This window comes from Capra hircus (assembly GCF_001704415.2).
Source record: "Capra hircus breed San Clemente chromosome X unlocalized genomic scaffold, ASM170441v1, whole genome shotgun sequence".
In the NCBI taxonomy this organism is placed as follows: domain Eukaryota; kingdom Metazoa; phylum Chordata; class Mammalia; order Artiodactyla; family Bovidae; genus Capra; species Capra hircus.
In genome coordinates this window covers 10,394,205-10,418,765 of record NW_017189517.1, presented here as the reverse complement: position 1 = coordinate 10,418,765, position 24,561 = coordinate 10,394,205, and the positions used below count along the sequence as shown (strand labels likewise).

At 40.5% G+C, this 24,561-nt stretch overlaps 1 protein-coding gene across 1 annotated transcript in view; it reads right to left on the bottom strand.

The window, feature by feature from the left end:
* Positions 1 to 24,561, bottom strand: part of ADGRG4 (adhesion G protein-coupled receptor G4) — a 98,165-nt gene that overhangs the window by 58,002 nt on the left and 15,602 nt on the right. Inside the window, 15 exon segments of the mRNA XM_018044067.1 lie at positions 1,945 to 2,077; positions 3,101 to 3,264; positions 4,943 to 5,027; positions 7,715 to 7,803; positions 9,802 to 9,899; positions 11,610 to 11,788; positions 11,791 to 12,232; positions 16,139 to 17,371; positions 17,373 to 17,602; positions 17,605 to 17,646; positions 17,649 to 18,090; positions 18,092 to 18,430; positions 18,543 to 18,846; positions 19,119 to 19,832; positions 19,926 to 20,715. Of these exon segments, the coding sequence (XP_017899556.1) occupies positions 1,945 to 2,077; positions 3,101 to 3,264; positions 4,943 to 5,027; positions 7,715 to 7,803; positions 9,802 to 9,899; positions 11,610 to 11,788; positions 11,791 to 12,232; positions 16,139 to 17,371; positions 17,373 to 17,602; positions 17,605 to 17,646; positions 17,649 to 18,090; positions 18,092 to 18,430; positions 18,543 to 18,846; positions 19,119 to 19,832; positions 19,926 to 20,715 (5,284 nt within the window).

Sequence of the window (24,561 nt, the reverse complement as noted above, 5' to 3'; positions counted from 1 at the left end):
CGCTTGCTTCACTCTATATAATTGGCTCCAGTTTCATCCACCTCATTAGAACTGATTCAAATGTATTCCTTTTAATGGCTGAGTAATACTCCATTGTGTATATGTACCACAGCTTTCTTATCCATTCATCTGCTGATGGACATCTAGGTTGCTTCCATGTCCTGGCTATTATAAACAGAGCTATTATAAACTGCGATGAACATTTGGGTACATGTGTCTCTTTCAATTCTGGTTTCCTCAGTGTGTGTGCCCAGCAGTGGGATTGCTGGGTCGTACGGCAGTTCTATTTCCAGTTTTTTAAGGAATCTCCACACTGTTCTCCATAGTGGCTGTACTAGTTTACATTCCCACCGAGAGTGTAAGAGGGTTCCCTTTTCTCCACACCCTCTCCAGCACTTATTGCTTGTAGACTTTTGGATTGCAGCCATTCTGACTGGCGTGAAATGGTACCTCATTGTGGTCTTGATTTGCATTTCTCTGATAATGAGTGATGTTGAGCATGTTTTCATGTGTTTGTTAGCCATCTGTATGTCTTCTTTGGAGAAATGTCTATTTAGTTCTTTGGCCCATTTTTTGATTGGGTCGTTTATTTTTCTGGAATTGAGCTTCATGAGTTGCTTGTATATTTTTGAGATTAGTTGTTTGTCAGTTGCTTCATTTGCTATTATTTTCTCCCATTCTGAAGGCTGTCTTTTCACCTTGCTTATAGTTTCCTTTGTTATCCAGAAGCCTTTAAGTTTAATTAGGTCCCATTTGTTTATTTTTGCTTTTATTTCCAGTATTCTGGGAGGTGGGTCATAGAGGATCCTGCTGTGATGTATGTCGGAGAGTGTTTTGCCTATGTTCTCCTCTAGGAGTTTTATAGTTATTTGTAACTTTTGAGCTGAGCTGGGCACTAAAAGAACAGAGATGGAGAAAGTGCCCCCTCTCCGCAACCAAAGAGAGCAAATAGCACAAGCAGAGAAAGAGATGCAAGTCCAGAAGGGCAACGGTCCATCTAGGGGGGAAGGAAAGGGGCCTGAGGGTCTTAGGTACTTTATTTAGAGTTTTGGATTTAATCCTTAAAGCAATATAGAACTGGAGTGGGAAATCGACATGTTGACAGCCATACTTCAGGACAATTATGCTGGCAACAGTGTGAAGTAGAGCTGGGGGTGGGGAGGTAGTGGGCAGTTAGAAGGCCAGGAGACTGCTCTAATTGTAGGCACCCAGGGAGTGGCAGTGGGGTCAGAAAGGAAAGGGCAGATGTAAGCTCTGTTTGTGACCATAAAAGCTGCACGACTCACTAAGTGACTAGACGTAGGGAAGAAGAGGTAGGACTCAGTCTAAGATGTCACCTTCCAAAAGACAGCTTTTACATTTTTGTCAAAACCTGCTGTCCCTCCTATCTGCGCACTTAAGTTAATGGCATAAACCGGTAGCAAAGAGCAAGAAAAGAGGGGCTGATGAAAAGAGGAAAATGTTAAAGTCAAGAATAGTAGAGTGATTTAGTAAATTATTATGGCCCATCAACGAGGTAGCTTTTGAGGCAGGTTTTTGAAAAGGTCATTAAGACAATAAATGTAAAGCATGGAAAATGTTTGATAAACCATTGAGTGAAAGGTTAAATAACATTACTGCTATAAGAAGGGTGAATACCACTAGATAAAATTTAAAACGCATAAAAGGCTACATGGGAAAAAAAAATACGACCACCTAAAAGCAGCTGTGTTCAGGTGGTTGGATCATGGGAGGTTTTTTTCTCTTTTGTCTTCTTGAAATTTTTTCTGGGTTGTTATTGTGTGGCATGTATATGCTTAAGTAGACCCAAAAGGTGAAAGAAAGGAAGATGGGCACTAGAGGGGGAAGGAGGAGGTGTGCTCAGACAAAGGATTTGGAAACATGCTCCCAATTAAGCAGATCTTTGTGTACCCAACTAGCAATTAGAACTTAGCCGGTGCATACCAGAGTCTAGTAGCACTTCCATCTTCATTTTTTATGCATCTACTTTGGGCTGTCTCAGTAGCGTTGGTTAAGAGCCACTTATATGTCCCTTTGTATTTAGAGGCTGTTTCTTCGGCTTTGCACTTTCTGGGCTCTACAGAGAAAATGAATGTACATTTGAAAGGGCAAAAGGCACTTAAAAGTTTCCTGAACATCCATTACCACCCATCATTATTACCCTGCACATAAACATCAGCAAATAAAAGGGGAAACTTTTCTACCAGGCAATTTAAAGCAGGATGAAAATAACATTAAATTGAACCTTTTTTAAAAATAAGGCTCCCAGTCAGATCTCACATTTGGTCCTTTGCTTTAAAGCTACCACTTGACAGGACAGTTCTTCTGCTTCAGTTTCATTAAAATGGTACATACGCATTGAAAAAAGTCAAGCCACACAAAGAGATGTAGAGTAAAAATCGAAAGTCCCCACCTGCCGACAGCCTTCCTTTTGAGTGCAGTTGTTAATAGTTTGGGGTGCAGTGACCAGACATTAAAGGCTGACTTCTCTTTCTTAATGCACTTTGGGCTGGACTTGGCTTTAATAAATTCCATGTATTCATCATAAGTAGTATAGATCAGGATGCTCTGTTCTGATATTGATGCTCTGTTCTGATATTGATGCTAAAAGCAAAGTTTTGCTGCCAAGTGTTGTCACATAAAGGGAGATGCGTCCTGAGCTAAGTTTTTGTGAGAAAGTCCCAATTTTTACTGACCACCCACTTGGTTTGTTTGATTCCATAAATCAGGGTGGCCTGAGAAGTAGGTCAGCAAGCCTTGCCCAGCCATCCCAGTCTCTTCTCTAAGGGCATAAGACACCTTCCTTTCCTTCTCTAAGCATTTAAGCAAGAGAAAAAGTGCTCCCACTCCACTGATGAACTGGCTGCTGCTAATATCCAGAGCAGGTTGATGGTCTCTGGTAACTCCCCTGGTACTCTGGTTTTTTTAACAAGCTCTTCCAGGTAAAAAGGCTGTCAGGGCATGATGAATACCAAGGATGTGGAAAGGAACTTAAAGACAGTTTCTCTCCCCCTCTGAAGGCAGGGTTTCTTGCTATGTATGCATTTGGAACTTTATAAAAAAGGGAATTAATTCATATGAAAACATTCACCCAAATTACCTAGTTTTCTCACTGCAGCATGTCCAGACTTTACTAATAATATCAATTGATTTTGTGTGAAGTTTCCATGCATGAAGTTACCATGTATTTTACTTTTGCTCCTGCTAATCAATTTGGTGGGAGCTAAAGAAGAGGTGGCCTTTATGATGACCTGACAATGACAGCTAAAAAGCAGAGCAAAAGAGAAAGATGTTGCAGTTATGGCCACAGAGTGCAACTTGGCCTGCGGTGCTGAAACTCTGTGCAGATGACTTAATTAGTAGTCCATAAATATCAAGCATTTTACAGCTATTAAGGGGCAAATCTTCAGAAATGATGGAGTACAGCACATTGAAGTCATCTGATAAATTTTCTCGTATCCAAAACAAACAACTCAAACCCCATTTTTAAAAGAGCAGTCAGCAACATTTGCATTATGTTGAAATTGACTAGCTATGCAATTTCTAGGGGTTTGTGATAATTAATAGAGAAGATGGAGCATTCAGAGAAAACCTTTTACTCTTCTGGTCTCTAATTTATCCATCATTACCTCAATAATAAGGCAAATAGGCACATGCTCAATTAGTCTAGAAAACTGTGTTCTGCAGAAGGCCTATTTCTATAATAAATAATAATGATGATCATAATAGTAGCCAACATTTGTAGAGCTCTTGTTCTGCATGTTTTAATTCATGTTATCACAAGAACCTTATGAAGTAGTGCTATTATTCCCCCCATTCTGCAGATGAAGAAACTGAGCCTTAACCAAGGTCACAAGGACCTAATATCTTATTTTGGAATGTTCTCTCCATTAAAGATATGATGTGAAAAAACAGGGCTGTTCTTAACTTCAAGCTCTATAGCGAGGTCCTCAGACGTTCCTAGTATCTCTATCTTCCATTACAAAGCACATTTCAGACTTACAAGTTTACCTATGCTTTTTCTCCATTTCCGTTTGTAGATCCATCTTTTGAAGAAATACTTTCTTATATTTCCTATCAGCTCTCAAAAGTCAGATGTGCCTGTGTTTACTCAGAATTTCTCTCTATGTCCAATCGAAGCCACGCCTGCCCCATCCCCACCGCTGATCCATATTTAGTGAAGTCCTTGTTCATACTACCCATTCCACTGGTAGCCAATCTCTTCTCAGCTTCCATCTTCTCAGTCTGAAGAGGGATTTTCTTTTTAAACCTCTCCTCCTGCTGCAAGAGTAGAGCAGACCCTCTACCCTTCGCACCCTAAATATTTTAAAGACCTTCCCATGAAACTTCTGCAGTTATATGTCCTTTTTTTCCTTTCTTTCTTTTTTTATTGGAGTATAACTGCTTTACAATGTTGTGTTAGTTTCTGCTGTACAACAAGGTGAATCAGCTCTATGTGTACATACACTCCTTCCCTCTTGAACCTCCCTCCCACGCACCCCCATCCCACCCCTCTAGGTCTATATGTCCCTCTTGGGTTGCATCAAGCAGAACAATAATAGCCAGTGTTCCAGGAGGACCTGGACCACGAGCCTGAACAGGACCGAGGCTGCTTTCCAAGTTGTTTTGCAATTTCCCTACTCAGTATTTCGTGGAGTTTTTTGATGACAACACTATATCGCCCTATCCCCAAATTATGACCACTTTGGACCCCATTTTCTCTTCACTACAAAGAGGCAGCAGGCAGGCTGCTAGGCTGTGCCATGACCAACTGAAGCAGCTTCTTTCTTAAAGGCAAGAGCCCAGTTATAGCATCTGCAAAATAACCAGCAGGTGCTTTGATCTCCCTCTGACAGCTCTGACCAACAGGCTACACATACAGAATTAAATGGAAAGAAAATTAAAAGTAAATGTGCCAGCTCTGAATAAACTCAGTTCCTACCTGTATGGTACGTGGGAAATTGTAGCCAGTCCTTGCCCTTCTCTGTTTCAAATAATGCAAGAGAAAAGCACATAGTCACTGAAACCTTTAAACAAATGTCACAATTGACCACAGGCCTATTGCTAACAACTACAATCATAATTATACTTTATATCTATATAACCCATTGCCATCTACAAATCACCTGCAAAACATCAATGCATTTAGTCCTGACACCAACACTGCAGGGTGGATAATGCACAGATGTGTCCCTCCATGTTCTAGTCTCAGAGAACTGAAATGATGTGCCCAGTATCCCACAGAACTGGCAGCAGAGTCAAAGCCTTCAGGCTCTTCAAACATGGTGATGACAAAGAAATCACTACCAGGATTTCATGCTCTATGTCCTGTACTAAGCACTCTATGTGGGTTATTCCATTCCTTCTTTCCAACATCCTTGTAAGGAATGGTCATATTATTATCTCCATTTGACAGATGAGGAAACTGAGGCACAGGGAGTTTAATTAAGTCGCCCAAGTTCTCATAATCAGGAAATGGAAAAGCAGGGATTCTGACTCAGGCAGCCTGACTCTGGGGGCCGCATTACCACCAAAAGGCTTTTACGCCTATTATTTGAGAGGAATTTTAGTTATGTCACATTCTGTATACTGTTTTCAATTTTTACATTCTGACTCAGGTATTTACATCATTTTAAGTGATGGCAGATAATTTGGAATGCACTGTAGGCTTGACTATATTTTGTGTAGTCAAAATATTTATCTCAGATTTAAATGACTTAAAACCTTGGTGCATACTAATTATTTCAGAATCTAACATTGTAAAGCTTTAAGGCACTGGAACAAATAATGGGAGATAGTTTTGTCACATTGACTTGAATTCTACACAAGAGTGGATGCCCATTTTGCAAATAATTGTGTCACTCTTGGAAAAAAACAGGTTTCTTTGCCAGATGCCTATAATCAAGAAATTTCATTTATCATTTGCAATCCTCAAATCATTCCATACTCCCATAGACCCCAAAATGTGCTTCAAAAAATTACCACATATACAGTTCAGAAATGCAGAGATTGGTTTTCTTAGTGGATTCTTGTGCAGATCCCAAAGAAAGTAATGTAGTTTGCCCCTCAATTATTACAGCTGAACCTTGCCTGATAATATACAGTTGAATTGAAGAGCTATTTACCTATATATAATCAGGTATAGGGTGGGTTACAAGTAGATTTGTTTTGAAAAAATACTTACAAATTGGTCCATGGTTATTTCTTTCCCAGTAATGTCTCTGTACCAAAATCACCAGAAAATTATAGGAAAATAAACCACAGTACCAAATACATGAGAGAACAAGTTCAGGAGAAAGACAACTGTGAGGTAGATGGTAGAATCCCCCTGCTTGAAATTCGGATAATACTAGGGCTCTAAGGAGACACTTTAAAAGAGCTGGGTCTAAAATGCCTGTTCAACCCTCTTGGAAAAAAAAAAAAGAGCTGGGTTATTATTTGCATATCAAAATGGTGGTAAGCCTTTGACTCAGCAATCCCACTTCTAGGAATCTATTCCATAATAGTATGAGCAGGGGTGTATAAAAATATATATACAAAGGTGAAGAAAATCAAATGTCCATCACGAGGTAATTGGATAAATAAACCACAGCACATCCATACAAAAGAATTCTATGCAGTCATTAAAACAAATAAGCTACATCTGTAAGTATTAGCTGGAAAGGATATACATGATGTATTCTAAGGCAAGAAAAGAAAGTTGTAAAACAAAATATGGTCCCATTCTCTTAGCAAACTCATGACAACAAATCTAGAGAGATATATAAATATATAAAATGAGCCATTAACCAGTGTTCTTAAAGTAGGTGGGGAAAGGCAGCTTTCTGGAGATTTTTGCTGTCCATGTCATATATTTCTGTAAAGCTCTAAGTTTTTACATTGACCACATATTACCTTCATAATAAAGAAAAATCATAGACATAGTTTTTTGAAAGAATGGTGTATACTTTAGACATTTCCAATTTTCTTTTAATAACATGTCATGGATTTACTTCTGTTACTTTTTGTGAACTTTCTTAAACCCATTTATGTTTGAACATGCAAAAGAAACAAAAATCCCAGTGTATGGAAGACAGGCAGTCACACTCAGTGTTTTTAAAAAATCAGCTAACCATGGTGCACCAGAACCATGCTTATTTTTCAAAAGGATTCTTTGGGATTTTCCTTTAACAGAGCACTAGTATATGTGCAGGACAAGACCAAAGAAAATATTCCTCAGATGACCAGTTAACTTTGTTATGGTCTTCTGGATAGTACTCAGCACCTGCCAATTTCACTGCAATCACCTCTCCAAATCTGTGACCCAGGCAATTCTGGAACTAGCTAGCATTCCTCACTTGAAACATTACAAGTTCCCTTAGAATTTCTAATTCTTGAAAGTGCATTATCCAAAAATAAAAGGCCTTATTAATCCTCATACAATGGCCATCCCTAACGTTTCATCCCTTTAAGACATGATTTTTTCCCCTAAGTCACAGAATCATAGCATTTTAAAGCTAAGAGGGGTTTTAGGGGTAACTGAGTCCAATTTCACTACTTCCCCTATTTACTTTTTTCTGTTTTGTTCTCTCATTGACTTTATACCTTACAGTGATAATACAAACCTCTATATCAATCCGAAGAGAACCTATAGTCGGAAGGGAAGATGCAACTCAAAATGCAGCAGTCTCAAACAAAAACCAAGGGTATACCTTTCAGATAGGAACAGACCCACAGCAGATGACATTCACATATCTGCTTTTAATTTGAACAGCCAGATTAGCAAGAACAAATTCACTGTCTTGAAATATAGAATTCAACTGTAAAAGATAAAACATTTGTTGTAGTACTCCTGCTCCTCTTTCTTAACTCAGCAAAGTTACCTGAGATGATGTGACTATTAAGCTGCATTTATTATTTCAGTTGGTTTAACATTTCCATCTGCTCCACTCAGCTTTTTGATTTACATTTTACCTATTGGTATGGGATGAACTCATCCCTGCAAGATTCATGTTGAAGCTCTAACCCACTAATGTGACTGTATTTGGAGATAAGAGCTTTGAGAAGGTAGAGAAAGTGCAGCGTGTTAGTCACTCAGTCATGTCTGACTCTTTGTGACCCCATGGACTGTAGCCCACCAGGCTCCTCTGTCCATGGAATTTTCCAGGCAACAACACTGGAGTGGGTTGCCATTTCTTTCTCCAGGGGATCTTCCTGACCCAAGGATTGAACCTGGGTCTCCTGCATTGCAGGAGGATTCTTTACCATCTGAGCCACCAGGGAAACCTTTAAGAAGGTACTTAAGGCTAAATGAAGTCATAGGGTGGAGCCCTAATCTGATAAGAGTAGTGTCCTTATTGAGAAGAGGAAGAGACACTAGAGATCTCTCTGTGTACACACACACAGAAAAGGCCATGTGTGAGGACACAGTGAGAAGCCAAGGACAGAGGCCTCACCAGAAACCGACCTTGCCAGCACCTTGATCTTAGACTTCCAACCTCCAGAACTGTAAGAAAATAAATGTCTATAAAATAATATACACATAATTTTATCATTTTGCTGTATGTGTGAAATTGGCACAGTATCATAAATCAACTATACCTCAATTAAAAAGAAAAGGAAAAAAACGTCTGTCATTTAAACCACCGAGTGCATCATGTTTTGTTATAGCAGGCCTGGTGGATGAATACACCAACCCATTTTTCAAGCACTTATAATCATGTCATATATACTTGAAAATAAATGCTGATGGGGAGAGAGGGGAAACAGACATTATCAGTTACTGTTGGTGAGGGTGCAAGTTGGTACCACCTATCTGGGAGGCCACTTAATGATAGCTATCAAAATGTAAAATATTCATGTCCTTTGACCTAGCAATTCCAGTTCTAGGAATTTATCCTACAGAAATATTCAAGTACACCCCCTTCAAATTTATTGCAAGAGCATTATTGTCAACATTGTTTCCAAATAGAGAAAAAAAAATAGAAACAAACTAAATGTCCTCCAAAGGATGCCTGGATTAAAGCTACGAGGAAATCTTTTTTTTTTTTAAGTGCATGATGTAGGTCTATGTTTACTAGCATGAGTGCGCCTAAAGACACATGGTTAAGTGAAAAGAAAGCAAGTTGCAGAATAGCATAAATAGCATGATTCCAGCTACTTTTGCAAAAAAAACATGTATGAATCACTGTTAGTATATATAGAAAAAATCTGAAAGAAAATGCTTCAAACTGTTAAGAGGTGTTAATACAAAAAGTGATATTAGGGAGGACATTTATTTTCTGGGTTTCAGATTTTAGTGTCTGAATTTTTTACAGAGAGTAGGTATTACTGCTTATTATCAGAAAAATGTAAGGATAAATAAGACATTTCTTGCGTAAAAGAGAGAAGAAATGAAAGTACAGAAAACAAAAATATTTAAGTACAATAGGATACACTATGTTATCACAGCTCTCCTAGGTTCCCCAAGTAAGGAAACATGGCAAAGGTGCAGAATTCATATCAGTGGAGAAACATGTACAGTTCTAAACCAATTAATAACACCTCATAAAAAGCTTTCCAGCATTGACACTATAAAAGAGAGACCACATACATCTTAATGGTGTTGCTTACAGAGTGGATAAATTTCCAGCAAAAAGAAAAATCAAAACCAATGTGCTGTAACGTATTATGCATAGAAAAAAGTGAAGCCTAGTTTTATATATATCGGGTTGGCTAAAAAGTTCAAGTTTTTCCATAAGATGTTACATATTTATATACATATATTTATTCACTTTTTTTAGATGTAGCATAAATAGTCAATAGATTATTTACCCTTTTTTTTTTTTTGCAAATTCTTTTATGACACTGGTAATAGGGATCCTTGGCTCTTCATCAAAGAAAGAGAGGCTCATTTCAATATTGTAGAAGGAAACTGTAAAAATAAGGAGATCAATTTCATTCCTTTAGTTCAAGAAATTTAACTTCTGCAAGTCTGGTCAAAACTGCTCTTCACTTTAAAGAAACCAAACAATGAAACCTCATTCTTAAACTCTGCTTAATTTAACTCCAAGGTCAAGAAGCAGTACTTTTGGATCCATATACCAAAGCAAACCAGGATGTACCCTGGAAGTTTTGCTTTAATTTTTTGGGCTGTTCCTTGATTTCTGCACAATTGACAGATATTCTACAATTCCCCTCAAATCCTAGTTTTCATTGGCCAACAGATTTCTAGCCCTTTTAGTGGCCAAGCCGAACATTATCTCACAGGTTCGTTTGTACTGAGAAAATGTTTATTTCTTCCTATGCCCTTCTTTAATGCTTCAAGCTTTTCTCTTTATTCCCTTGTTTCTCTTGTCTGTACTATCAAATTTCAATTTAAAAAATTTTCTATTTTAGAATATTAAAGTTGAGAAAATGGATTTCCCTGGTGGTCCAGTGGTACCATTACTGGGGGCATGGGTTTGATTACTGGTTGGGGAAATTCTGTATGCCATTGATGTGGCCAAAAAATTCTGTATGCCATTGATGTGGCCAAAAAAATATCTATGTATACATCTATATCTATATATAAAAGTTGAAGGAACATCCAATATTTGAATGATTTGGAAGCCAAATACTCCCCGGTAACAGATAAGAATTAGAAGCCAGCTGGAGGTGGGAACTGGAGAAGATTGAAACCTGCATTAACAGAATTCAAAAAGAGCAAGCTGGAGTATCTTCTGGTGTTTTCTGGTATGTGGTCAACATGTTGGACCTAAGGCCATATAATCCTCTTATAGGGAAGGGGGTAAGTTTCCTGACTCATGCACTGGCAGAGTCAGAGCATTAGGAAGAAAATGGATAGAAAGGAGGCTTAAAAGTGTCATACATTTGCATTATATGTCAATAAAGGAAAGATAAGAAAGATGGCTAGAGAATTGTGTTTGGAATAAGGTACCCACTGTAGATACTGTCTGAAGGAGATAAGAAACACCTGTACCCTTCTTTTGCCCTTTCTGCCTTCAGAGAATTGGCTCTCTTTGAGAACACATATCCCATTGTGCATACATTCTATTATGCCACATACATTGCGGAACATATCATTGGACTTAACGGCAATCAGTTCAGTTCAGTTCAGTCGCTCATTCGTGTCCGACTCTTTGTGACCCCATGAATCACAGCACGCCAGGCCTCCCTGTCCATCACCAACTCCCGGAGTCCACTCAGACTCACGTCCATCGAGTCAGTGATGCCATCCAGCCATCTCATCCTCTGCCATCCCCTTCTCCTCCTGCCCCCAATCCCTCCCAGCATCAAAGTCTTTTCCAATGGGTCAACTCTTCACATGAGGTAGCCAAAGTACTGGAGTTTCAGCTTTAGTATCATTCCTTCCAAAGAAATCCCAGGGCTGATCTCCTTCAGAATGGACTGGTTGGATCTCCTTGTAGTCCAAGGGACTCTCAAGAGTCTTCTCCAACACCACAGTTCAAAAACACCAATTCTTTAGCCCTCAGCCTTCTTCACAGTCCAACTCTCACATCCATACATGACTACTGGAAAAACCATAGCCTTGACTAGACAGACCCTAGTCCCCAAAGTAATGTCTCTGCTTTTGAATATACTATCTAGGTTGGTCATAACTTTTCTTCCAAGGAGCAAGCATCTTTTAATTTCATGGCTATAGGTGAATTCAAAGTTTTGGTAGATAAAAAGGAAGGTGTGGAGTCCTGCCACGTTGTCTCAAAAGAGGAAGAAGGTAATGAGGACACATTTGCTGTAAAAGGATGTGTTACTCCGGTGGAGATGAGCGGAAATGGGGCTCCAGTATCAGCAGATGTAGTGGTGGCTTATTTAGAAGGGAGTCCTGTGTGGGCTTAGGAAGAACTAACATAGCGGGTGCTGATGCAGCTAGGATTCTGCTCCATGCAGATGTTGTTGTAGGGCCAGGTAGAAACATGGCACCAACAGATGGGGTATGGTCAACTGGAGGTGATTTACTCATTCTGCTAAAGGACGGAGCTTGAGGCACAGTCCTGGAGTTGGCAGTCACAGTGATTCTGGAAAATGCTTCAGAAGATATGGAAATGTAGGTACTGTCATTTGTGATTTTTATAGACACAGGGAAAGGACTTGGGAAGCCCGTAGTGATACCGTGCATTGTAGGTGTAGGGGTGGTTTTGGTGAGTACAGTACTTACACCAGCAAAGGGTCCTATTGTAAAGTTAGTGAGTGGGTGTGTTGGTGTTATGTCAGAAGTCAGAAATGTGAATTTTATTTTTTTGACCAACAGAACCTAACATTTTTGCTTTTAGAATTATTTTTAATTTATTATTATTATTATTATTTTACTTTACAATATTGTATTGGTTTTGCCACACATCAACATGAATCTGCCACGGGTGTACACCTGTTGCCAATTCCAAACCCCCCACCCACTCCCTCCCCAACATCATCCCTCCGGGTCATCCCAGTGCACCAGCCCCAAGCATCCTGCACCCTGCATTGAACCTAGACTGGCGATTCATACCTTATATGATATTATACATGTTTCAATGTTATTCTCCCAAATCATCCCACCTTCTCCCTCTCCCACAGAGGCCAAAAGACTGTTCTATACATCTGTGTCTCTTTTGCTGTGTTGCATACAGGGTTATCGTCACCATCTTTCTAAATTCCATATATATGCATTAGTATACTGTATTGGTGTTTTTCTTTCTGGCTTACTTCACTCTGTATAATTGGCTCCAGTTTCATCCACCTCATTAGAACTGATTCAAATGTATTCCTTTTAATGGCTGAGTAATACTCCATTGTGTACATGTACCACAGCTTTCTTATCCTTTCATCTGCTGATGGACATCTAGGTTGCTTCCATGTCCTGGCTATTATAAACAGTGCTGCAATGAACATTGGGGTACACGTGTCTCTTTCAATTCTGGTTTCCTCGGTGTGTATGCCCAATAGTGGGATTGCTGGGTCATAAGGCAGTTCTATTTCCAGTTTTTTAACCAAATGCTAATAAGTATGAAAGGGGAAATTAACAAAAGACATGTGGATTTTAATATCTTGTCTAAGCCATGCCCTGTGGGGCCACCCAAGACGGGCGGGTCATGGTGGAGAGGTCTGACAGAATGTGGTCCACTGGAGAAGGGAATGGCAAACCACTTCAGTATTCTTGCCTTGAGAACCCCATGAACAGTATGAAAAGGCAAAATGATACGATACTGAAAGAGCAACTCCTCAGGTCAGTAGGTGCCCAATATGCTATTGGAGATCAGTGGAGAAATAACTCCAGAAAGAATGAAGGGATGGAGGCAAAGCAAAAACAATACCCAGTTGTGGATGTGACTGGTGATAGAAGCAAGGTCCAATGCTGTAAAGAGCAGTATTGCATAGGAACCTGGAATGTTAGGTCCATGAATCAAGCCAAACTGGAAGTGGTCAAACAGGAGATGGCAAGAGTGAACATCAACATTCTAGGAATCAGCAAACTAAAATGGACTGGAATGGGTGAATTTAACTCAGATGATCATTATATCTACTACTGTGGGCAGGAATCCCTCAGAAGAAATGGAGTGTGAAGAAACTGACAAACAACTAATCTCAAAAATATACAAGCAACTCATGAAGCTCAATTCCAGAAAAATAAACGACCCAATCAAAAAATGGGCCAAAGAACTAAATAGACATTTCTCCAAAGAAGACATACAGATGGCTAACAAACACATGAAAACATGCTCAACATCACTCATTATCAGAGAAATGCAAATCAAGACCACAATGAGGTACCATTTCACACCAGTCAGAATGGCTGTGATCCAAAAGTCTACAAGTAACAAATGCTGGAGAGGGTGTGGAGAAAAGGGAACCCTCTTACAGTGTTGGTGGGAATGTAAACTAGTACAGCCACTATGGAGAACAGTGTGGAGATTCCTTAAAAAAACTGGAAATAGAACTGCCGTATGACCCAGCAATCCCACTGCTGGGCATACACACTGAGGAAACCAGAATTGAAAGAGACACGTGTACCCCAGTGTTCATCGCAGCACTGTTTATACTAGCCAAGACATGGAAGCAACCTAGATGTCCATCAGCAGACGAATGGATAAGAAAGCTGTGGTACATATACACAATGGAGTATTACTCAGCCATTGAAAAGAATACATTTGAATCAGTTCTAATGAGGTGGATGAAACTGGAGCCAATTATACAGAGTGAAGTAAGCCAGAAAGAAAAACACCAATACAGTATACTAATGCATATATATGGAATTTAGAAAGATGGTGACGATAACCCTGTATGCGAGACAGCAAAAGAGATGCAGATGTACAAAACAGACTTTTTGATTCTGTGGAAGAGGGCGAGGGTGGGATGATTTGGGAGAATGGCATTGAAACATGTATAATATCATATAAGAAATGAATCGCCAGTCTAGGTTCGATGCATGATACAGGATGCTGGGGCTGGTGCACTGGGATAACCTAGAGGGATGGTACAGGGAGGGAGGTGGGAGGGGGGTTCAGAATTTCATGCAAAGATGAGCTCGATAGAGGACAGAAATGGTATGGACCTAACAGAAGCAGAAGATATTAAGAAGAGGTGGCAAGAATACACAGGAGAACTGTACAAAAAAGATCTTCATGACCCAGATAATCACGATGGTGTGATCACTCACCTAGAGCCAGACATCCTGGAATGTGAAGTCAAGTGGGCCTTAGAAAGCATCACTACGAACAAAGCTAGTGGAGGTGATGGAATTCCAGTTGAGCTCTTTCAAATCCTGAAAGATGATGCTGTGAAAGTGCTGCACTCAATATGCCAGCACATTTGGAACACTCAGCAGTGGCCACAGGACTGGAAAAGGTCAGTTTTCATTCCAACCCCAAAGAAAGGCAATGCCAAAGAATGCTCAAACTACCTCACAATTGCATTCATCTCATATGCTAGTAAAGTAATGCTCAAAATTCTCCAAGCCAGGCTTCAGCAATACGTGAACCGTGAACTTCCAGATGTTCAAGATGGTTTTAGAAAAGGCAGAGGAACCAGAGATCAAGTTGCCAACATCCTCTGGATCATCAAAAAAGGAAGAGAGTTCCAGAAAAACATCTATTTCTGCTTTATTGACTATGCCAAAGCCTTTGACTGTGTGGATCACAATAAACTGTGGAAAATTCTGAAAGAGATGGGAATACCAGACCACCTGACCTGCCTCTTGAGAAACCTGTATGCAGGTCAGGAAGCAACAGTTAGAACTAGACATGAAACAACAGACTGGTTCCAAAAGAGGAAAAAGAGTACGTCAAGGCTGTATATTGTCACCCTGCTTATTTAACTTCTATGCAGAGTACATCATGAGAAACGCTGGGCTGGAAGAAACACAAGCTGGAATCAAGATTGCCGGGAGAAATATCAATAACCTCAGATATGCAGATGACACCACCCTTATGGCAAAAAGCAAAGAGGAACTAAAAAGCCTCTTGATGAAAGTGAAAGAGGAGAGTGAAAAAGTTGGCTTAAAGCTCAACATTCAGAAAACTAAGACCATGGCATCTGGTCCCATCACTTCATGGCATATAGATGGGAAAACAGTGGAAACTGTCAGACTTTATTTTGGGGGGCTCCAAAATCACTGCAGATGGTGATTGCAGCCATGAAATTAAAAGACGCTTACTCCTTGGAAGGAAAGTTATGATCAACCTAGGCACCATATTAAAAAGCAGAGACATTACTTTGCCAACAAAGGTCCGTCTAGTCAAGGCTATGGTTTTTCCAGTGGTCATGTATGGATGTGAGAGTTGGACTATGAAGAAGGCTGAGTGCCGAAGAATTGATGCTTTTGAAGTGTGGTGTTGGAGAAGACTCTTGAGAGTCCCTTGGACTACAAGGAGATCCAACCAATCCATTCTGAAGGAGATCAGCCCTGGGATTTCTTTGGAAGGACTGATGCTAAAGCTGAAACTCCAATACTTTGGCCACCTCATGCGAAGAGTTGACTCATTGGAAAACTCTCTGATGCTGGCAGGGATTGGGGGCAGGAGGAGAAGGGGACAGCAGAGGATGAGTTGGCTGGATGGCATCACGGACTCGATGGACGTGAATCTGAGTGAACTCCGGGAGTTGGCGATGGACAGGGAGGCCTGGCGTGCTGCCATTCATGGGGTCGCAAAGAGTCGGACACAACTGAGCGACTGAACTGAACTGAACTGAATATCTCTTCTGGAGAGGAAGATATAATGTGAAGAGTATTGGATCTAGTTGCCAGAGGTGAACCTGAAGGAAGACTAGATAAGATCCAAGTCAGCATGGGTGAAGTAGCAGCCTTTGAAATGATATATTCTGAAGCAGCAACAGAAATATTTGATTTGAGTGTGGTCCCAGGAGTTACAGTTGTAGTTGTCTTCTCAAATGTGTGCTTAAAGTCAGCCAAAGTAACAGGGATAGATTTTGAAGATATTGGTAATGAAGGACTCTCAGACATCTCCAAGGTAAGAAGAGTTCCTGTTGCAGAAATTGATGACATTGCCATTACATCTCCAGGTACAAGACCAGTCTGAGAGACCGGGAGTGTTGACAAAGACTCTAGACTAACGTAAGGACTCTCTGTTTGCTTCTTGTTGGATGTAGTTACATGAGCAGTGGTAGAAGCTGAAAATTGAGAATCTTCAGCTGTGGGTTTATTCCAGGAAGTCAAAAGCAGAGACTGGGCATTACTAGATGTGGTTCTTGTTTGTAGAACTGGAAATTCAACTCTTTGGGACATAGGAGGAAGAGAAGTCTTTGGAGTAGAGAACTTGGCTTCAGTACTTTGAGGTGAAAAAAGAACTGATGTCGAAGAGGGTGAAGTTGTACCGGATGGAATCCAGGGAGGGTATGAAGCAGGTGTATTCACAGACATGGCACCTTTTGTCAGTTCAGCTGTTGAAGTATTTTCTGATGAGGAAGTCTTCTTTTCTGTATTTGAAGAATGATAAACGGTAATTTTTACACTTTTTGTGGATCCAGGAGTGCTTTTAAAACCAGTCAAAGATGGGGAAATTTGAATATTCAAGGAAGTGTGGAGATTTTCCAGAGTAGATGAAAGCACACTTTCAGGGGCACCAGGTCTGGAATAAGTATTTGTGAAAGCTGTTACTTTACCACTGCTTACAGTTGAAAGAGAGCTGTTAGTAATCCCAGGGAATATGTCCAGAGTGGTGCCCTGATATCTTTGTGATGATTGTTGGGCTGTTGATAGAAATTATGAAAATGTGGTCTTTGGAATGGAAGAAATAGCTTCAGTGTTCTTAGAACTGAGTAGGCGAGAGACAGGGATGCCTATGAATGGAGTCACTGTCCCAGCCATGGTAGTGGTTGGAATGGTTTTCCCAGAGGGAAAAGTTGGCTCTGCTGGGGAGGAAAAGGATGTAGGTGTGATGCTGGATGATACTTTTAGTTATTTCTGAAGTAGTGAAAGCAACGGAAGCCACTGCATTTTTTGAAGCAGACCCAGCATATGTCAAAGGTGTGACATCTAATGACAATGTTTGCATGGTCATAGAAGGCCTGGGGGTAAGTGAAGACAATGAAGTACAGAATGATCCACCTGTTGTGGAAGCATCAGAAGAAACAGTAGGAAGTGGAAAAGCAGAGACATTAACTGACATTGAAGACATTTCAGACCCAGCCCAGAAGTGGCTACAGAGGTACTTTTCAAACAATCTGAATGTCTGTTTTAGAAATTCCAGTCATTAGTACAGTGGGAGTGCCCAAAACACTTTTAGAAGTGAAGGGAGTGCCACTAACTGGCTGTGAGGACATCTAGTAGATATGAATGGACGTTATTATAGAAGTTTTCCCAAGAAGTGCTATAGATACATTTGAAGCAGAAAGGGCTGTAGTGATCCTGTCAGTAGACACAGCTATAAAATTGGCACTAGATAGTCGAGCTGTGGAAAGAGATGGGGACTCAGGGGAAGTCTGTGTGCTTTCAGAAATGAGAGTGGCAACTGAAGACACCTCAGGCTGAGTCCTAGGTGAAAGCAAGTATAAAAAAGTTGTCTTAATGTTTATAGGATTTGATATCTTGGTTGTCCCAGAGGTTACAGTATCTACAAAGGAACTGTCCTGGCGGTGTGAGAAAGGGTGAGTCACAGAGGTGGTGCTTACTATCGTTTTCCTCAGTCCTGGGAGTATATACTGGGAGGGCACTCGTGCTCCCTTTTTCAGGAGACAAAAGTGTGGTAATTGTCAGAGCTTGTGAAGGGAGAGCTGTTTTCCCAAGACCAGTAGACATTTCTGAAACACGGACCTCCTCTGTGTTACTTGTGGTTGAGGTAGATGGAGTCTGTGCGCTCCCAGAAGTGGGAGATGGAGCTGGATTCCCCTCAGGTGGAGTTTCTGAAGTCCAAGGTCCTATGTAGATGTGGGTTGAATTGAAGATATCTGTAGTTTCGTTGTATGAACTCTTAGGGGTCGTTTTCATTGATTTTGTAGAAAACCAACTTTCTCTCACCTCAGCAGTTGTATCCCAATCGGGCAGTCAGCTTCTCTGCATCAGGAAAGGGGGAAATAGACTCATCTGTTGCTTCCAGCATTGTTGCAAATAGAGAAAGCTTAATCTTCACTGCTAGAGCCAATTTTCCATAATGGAAAGTTGTTTCTTTCCTTGTCACAGTAGCAATGAATCTTTGTATCATTGCAGAGTCTGGAACGGGGGCTGTTGTCTCTCCAAATGCAATTGTACCATTTATCTCTGTTTGTGTGTTCTCAGAAGCACTCTCCTCAGTAGAAAAATTGGGTTCCACATCAGCAAGGGTAGATATTCTATCTACAAGTGAAACAACTGTCTCCCTCGGTGTTGAAAGAAGTTCATTTCCAAGTACTGTGGATGCAGGAGTGGTTTTTAGTAGTAAGGTGCTAAATTCAGACCTGGGAGAAGGCAATGGCACCCCACTCCAGTACTCTTGCCTGGAAAATCCCATGGATGGAGGAGCCTGGTAGGCTGCAGTCCATGGGGTTGTTAAGAGTCGGACACGACTGAGCGACTTCACTTTTCACTTTCATGCATTGGAGAAGGAAATGGCAAACCACTCCAGTGTTCTTGCCTGGAGAATCCCAGGGACGGGGGAGCCTGGTGGGCTGCTGTCTGTGGGGTCGCACAGAGTCGGACACGGCTGAAGCGACTTAGCAGTAGCAGCAGCAGTTTGGTTACAGATGTGACTCCAGAAACCATGGAGAAATTAGTGAGCCATGGGGATGTCAATTTGGATAGAACTGTTGTATATCTGTCTGTAGTAGTATTAGCAATAGTGGTGGCCTTGCACTTTTTGGATGCTTCTGGTTGGATGATAATAGTAGTTGTGGATGAATGCTCTGTATTAGAAGTACTCCCATAGAACACTGATGTCAACAAGGTCTGATCTGGCCTGGAAGTCCAAGTGATCTCATTTGTGAAGGATAGATGGACACCTTCATCACTTGTTGATGTGGGACCAGACTCAGATTCCTTGGATGTGGAAGCTGATCTAGTGGAAATCACAGGAAGCTTGTTTCCACCACCTGTGGGTATATTCTATGCATATACTGGCCCAGTGATTGTGGAGGAAAATATAGTTTCAGCCACTGTAGGTGCAAGTGTTTTCCCAGGAGTCAAGGCTGTATGTGTCGTCTCAACATGAATAACGATCTGTACACTCTGAGCTCTGGTGAATGGAGAGGAGGCCCTGAAAGAAAGTGCCATAGAAGAGGCCTCTTTTGGTATGAAGGTAGATATTGCATCTTCCATTATGGGTGAAGAGTCAGCCTGGAAATTTGTAGATGGTGATTCTATTTCAGCTGTTCTTAGCACAGGTGTCATCTCAATAGACCTAGTTGAATAAACTGTAAATGGTATTTCCATATCAGTTGTGGCCAATGTGGATGCTATCTACTGCTGCTGCTGCTAAGTTGCTTCAGTCATATCCAAATCTGTGCCACCCCCTAGACGGCAGCCCACCAGGCTCCCCCATCCCTGGGCTGTCTGATTTCTAGGAAATACAGAATCCATTGAAACAGCTGTGGAGATAAGCACAGACTCAGGTGGCAGTGCTGACGCAGTCCCAATGGGAGTAGCTGTAGTTGAAGTCGGATCCACTGTGGACTGACGTACACTTCTAGCAGCTGTAGATGCAGGAAACTCCTGGCTAGTTGTGGCAATAGGGAGTGCCCCAATTCCTGTGGATTTGTGTTTGGGCCAAGATGTTGTAGACATGGATGTTGACTCAATAGGTGAGAATAAAGATGCTGTCCTCATAACAGCCGACTGAGATCCAGTTACTGAAGGTTTGGGTACAACTGAATTGTTGGTGAATCTAGATGTGTACAGGAAATTAGTAGCTACCGCTGAATGAGAAGTCTCACTAGCAATGGATTCAACCATTTTGGTTGTCCTTGTGCTCTCCAAAGATGGGGATTTAGTTATTTTCACGGAATTGGTAGTAGGGCCTACGAAGGTACTCTTGGTAGACAGAGCAATGGCTGCTGACATAGACAAAAGGTCTGCTGCAAATGTAGCTCTTTCCGCTCTGGAAGTCTTTAAAAAAAATGGTGCAGTCATTGTTTTCAGTGGTCGAGATATTGTATTGGAATACAGTCGAGTTGTATAATCAGTTGCAAATACAGGCATGCTTTTAGACACCACTGTAGAAGAATATGCAGTCTTTTGCGGTTTTAGTTCAGTAACTTGAGATGGAGTTGTCAAGTCTATTTGTTGTGAAAGAGTGGTACTTTTTTCTTGAATTATTATACTTTCAGAAAGAACTGAAAAGTTACAAAGCATATGTTAGTTTGCATTCAACTTTAGAAGTCAGAAAAGATTCTTTAAGAAAGAGCTCTATAATGGCTTTTCATATTCTTAAGAGGAAATAAGTATCAGATATGAATCAAATCACGTGGTTACAATTGACCATTGAATACAGGGGTTGAGTTGTGTGGGTCCACGTACACATGGATTTTTTTCCAATAGTATAAATTACAGTAATTCACAGTCCATGGTTGGTTGAATCCTCAGGTGTGGAACAGCAGATGCGGAGAAACAACAGATACAGAAGGCCAATTGTAAGTTGTAATGGAATTTTCACTGCTCTGGGGGTTGACGTTCCTCACTTTCCCTTGTTCAAGGGTCAAATGTACCTGGTTTTTCTTAAGATGATTTTCTACTTTCCAAAAATCTATATGTGGCTCTCATAATGCCCTGGTTAAGTAACAAGTAGAAGGACATCAATTCCATTATATCTTCATTAAAAAAAAAAACAAAATCAGGCATTCCTAACAGAGGTATGCATGGTAGCACACTGATTAAGAGGATTACCTTTGGAAGTGAATCAATCTCTTGAAAGACACAAGTTATCAAAACTCACTTAAGAAGAAATAGATGACTTTGAATAGTCCTGTATCTATTACAGAAGTTGGATTATGTCTTTAAGTCTTCCAAAAAAGAGGATCGGCTTTGGATGCAAATAGATGTATTTTTAAATCATGGTTCCCTCACTTATTCATTATGTAATCTTGGACTAGTTAGTTTACCTTTCTGTGCTTCACTTTCCTCCTTTCTAATAAGAGATAATAACACTGACCTTAAAAAAATTGTTTTGAGGGGATTTTCCTGGTGGTCCAGTGGATAAGATGCAGAGCTCCCAATGCAGGGGGCCTGGGTTCAATCCCTGGTCAGGGAACAAGATCCCACATGCTGCAACGATGACTGAGCATGCTACAACTAAGACCTGACACAGCCAAATAAATAAAGATTTTTTTAAATTGTTTTGAGAATTGAGTTAATGCATGTGAAAACTCTTAGCATAGCACCTGGGGCACAGTAAGTGCTCAAAAATGATTAACTGTTGTCAAATGCTTATATTCATCTCAATACTGTAGATTGAAAATGTTTTGATCTGGGACACCAAGATTAAAATTTCTTGAACATATGCCATTTATGTATGTATATTTACAAATAATGTGTATATATATAATAAATGTACAATATGTATATTATAAACATAGTCAAAATATGTCAAAAGAATGATAAAAATAAATAGAAACGTCGCAATATTTTCTTCCTGCACTCTAATGTATTATCTGTATGCTCCCTAGAATTGTGCACCTCACTTTGAAGACCACTGGAGCCTATCTTATGTCCCAATTCAAGTCAATTAAATTGAACAAGTATTGTAAATACTATTGTAGATTCTGTGAGAAATGTATAGAGTTTATGGCATGATTTTTTCCCTCAGAGAGATCACACTTTTATTGGAAAATCTTTTATTACTGAAATATTTTTAGACAAAATGTAACATAAAATTTGAAAAACAAAACAGTAAAAGCACAATGAAATAATACAGTTGATAATACAGTGAGCAATGGAATATACTCAGGTTTCACATCTCTAAAGTAATGAGTTGGCCAAAAAGTTCGTTTGGATTTTTCCATAAGATGTTACAGGAAAGCCCAGGTGAACTTTTTGGCCAACCCAATACAAAGGGCGATCAGTGCACTCAGTTCAGTTCAGTTCAGTCACTCAGTCGTGTCTGACTCTTTGCAACCCCATGAATCGCAGCACGCCAGGCCTCCCTGTCCATCACCATCTCCCGGAGTTCACTCAGACTCATGTCCATCGAGTCCGTGATGCCATCCAGCCATCTCATCCTCTGTCGTCCCCTTCTCCTCCTGCCCCCAATCTCTCCCAGCATCAGAGTCTTTTCCAATGAGTCAACTCTTCGCATGAGGTGGCCAAAGTACTTGGAGTTTCAGCTTTAGCATCATTCCTTCCAAAGAAATCCCAGGGCTGATCTCCTTCAGAATGGACTGGTTGGATCTCCTTGCAGTCCAAGGGACCCTCAAGAGTCTTTTCCAAAACCACAGTTCAAACGCATCAATTCTTCGGTGCTCAGCCTTCTTCACAGTCCAACTCTCACATCCATACATGACCACTGGAAAAACCATAGCCTTGACTAGGCAGACCTTAGTCGGCAAGTAATGTCTCTGCTTTTCAACATGCTATCTAGGTTGGTCATAACTTTTCTTCCAAGGAGTAAGCGTCTTTTAATTTCATGGCTGCAGTCACCATCTGCAGTGATTTTGGAGCCCAGAAAAATAAAGTCTGACACTGTTTCCATTGTTTCCCCATCTATTTGCCATGAAGTGATGGGACCAGATGCCATGATCTTCGTTTTCTGAATGTTGAGCTTTAAGCCAACTTTTTCACTCTCCTCTTTCACTGTCATCAAGAGGCTTTTTAGCTCCTCTTCACTTTCTGCCATAAGGGTGGTGTCATCTGCATATCTGAGGTTATTGATATTTCTCCCGGCAATCTTGATTCCAGCTTTTGTTTCTTCCAGTCCAGCATTTCTCATGATGTACTCTGCATAGAAGTTAAATAAGCAGGGTGACAATATACAGCCTTGACATACTCCTTTTTCTATTTGGAACCAGTCTGATGTTTCATGTCTAGTTCTAACTGTTGCTTCCTGACCTGCATACAGATTTCTCAAGAGGCAGGTTAGGTGGTCTGGTATTCCCATCTCTTTCAGAATTTTCCATAGTTTATTGTGATCCACACAGTCAAAGGCCTTGGCATAGTCAATAAAGCAGAAATAGATGTTTTTCTGGAACTCTCTTGCTTTTTCCATGATCCAGCGGATGTTGGCAATGTGATCTCTGGTTCCTCTGCCTTTTCTAAAACCAGCTTGAACATCAGGGAGTTCACGGTTCACATATTGTTGGAGCCTGGCTTGGAGAATTTTGAGCATTACTTTACTAGCATGTGAGATGAGTGCAATTGTGAGGTAGTTTGAGCATCCTTTTGCATTGCCTTTCTTTGGAATTGGAATGAAAACTGACCTTTTCCAGTCCTGTGGCCACTGCTGAGTTTTCCAAACTTGCTGGCATATTGAGTGCAGCACTTTCACAGCATCATCTTTCAGGATTTGAAAGAGCTCTAGTGGAATTCCATCACCTCCACTAGCTTTGTTCGTAGTGATGCTTTCTAAGGCCCACTTGACTTCACATTCCAAGATGTCTGGCTCTAGATTAGTGATCACATCATCAAGATTATCTGGGTCGTGAAGATCTTTTTTGTAAAGTTCTTCTGTGTATTCTTGCCACCTCTTCTTAATATCTTCTGCTTCTGTTAGGTCCATACCATTTCTGTCCTTTACTGAGCCCATCTTTGCATGAAATGTTCCCTTGATATCTCTAATTTTCTTGAAGAGATCTCTAATCTTTCCCATTCTGTTCTTTTCCTCTATTTCTTTGCATTGATCCCTGAAGAAGGATTTCTTATCTCTTCTTGCTATTCTTTGGAACTCTGCATTCAGATGCTTATATCTTTCCTTTTTTCCTTTGTTTTTTGCCTCTCTTCTTTTCACAGCTATTTGTAAGGCCTCCCCAGACAGCCATTTTGCTTTTTTGCATTTCTTTTCCATGGGGATGGTCTTGATCCCTGTCTCCTGTACAATGTCACGAACCTCATTCCATAGTTCATCAGAGTTGGGCACGCCTCTATCTATCAGATCTAGACCCTTAAATCTATTTCTCACTTCCACTGTATAATCATAAGGGATTTGATTTAGGTCATACCTGAATGGTCTAGCGGTTTTCCCTGCTTTCTTC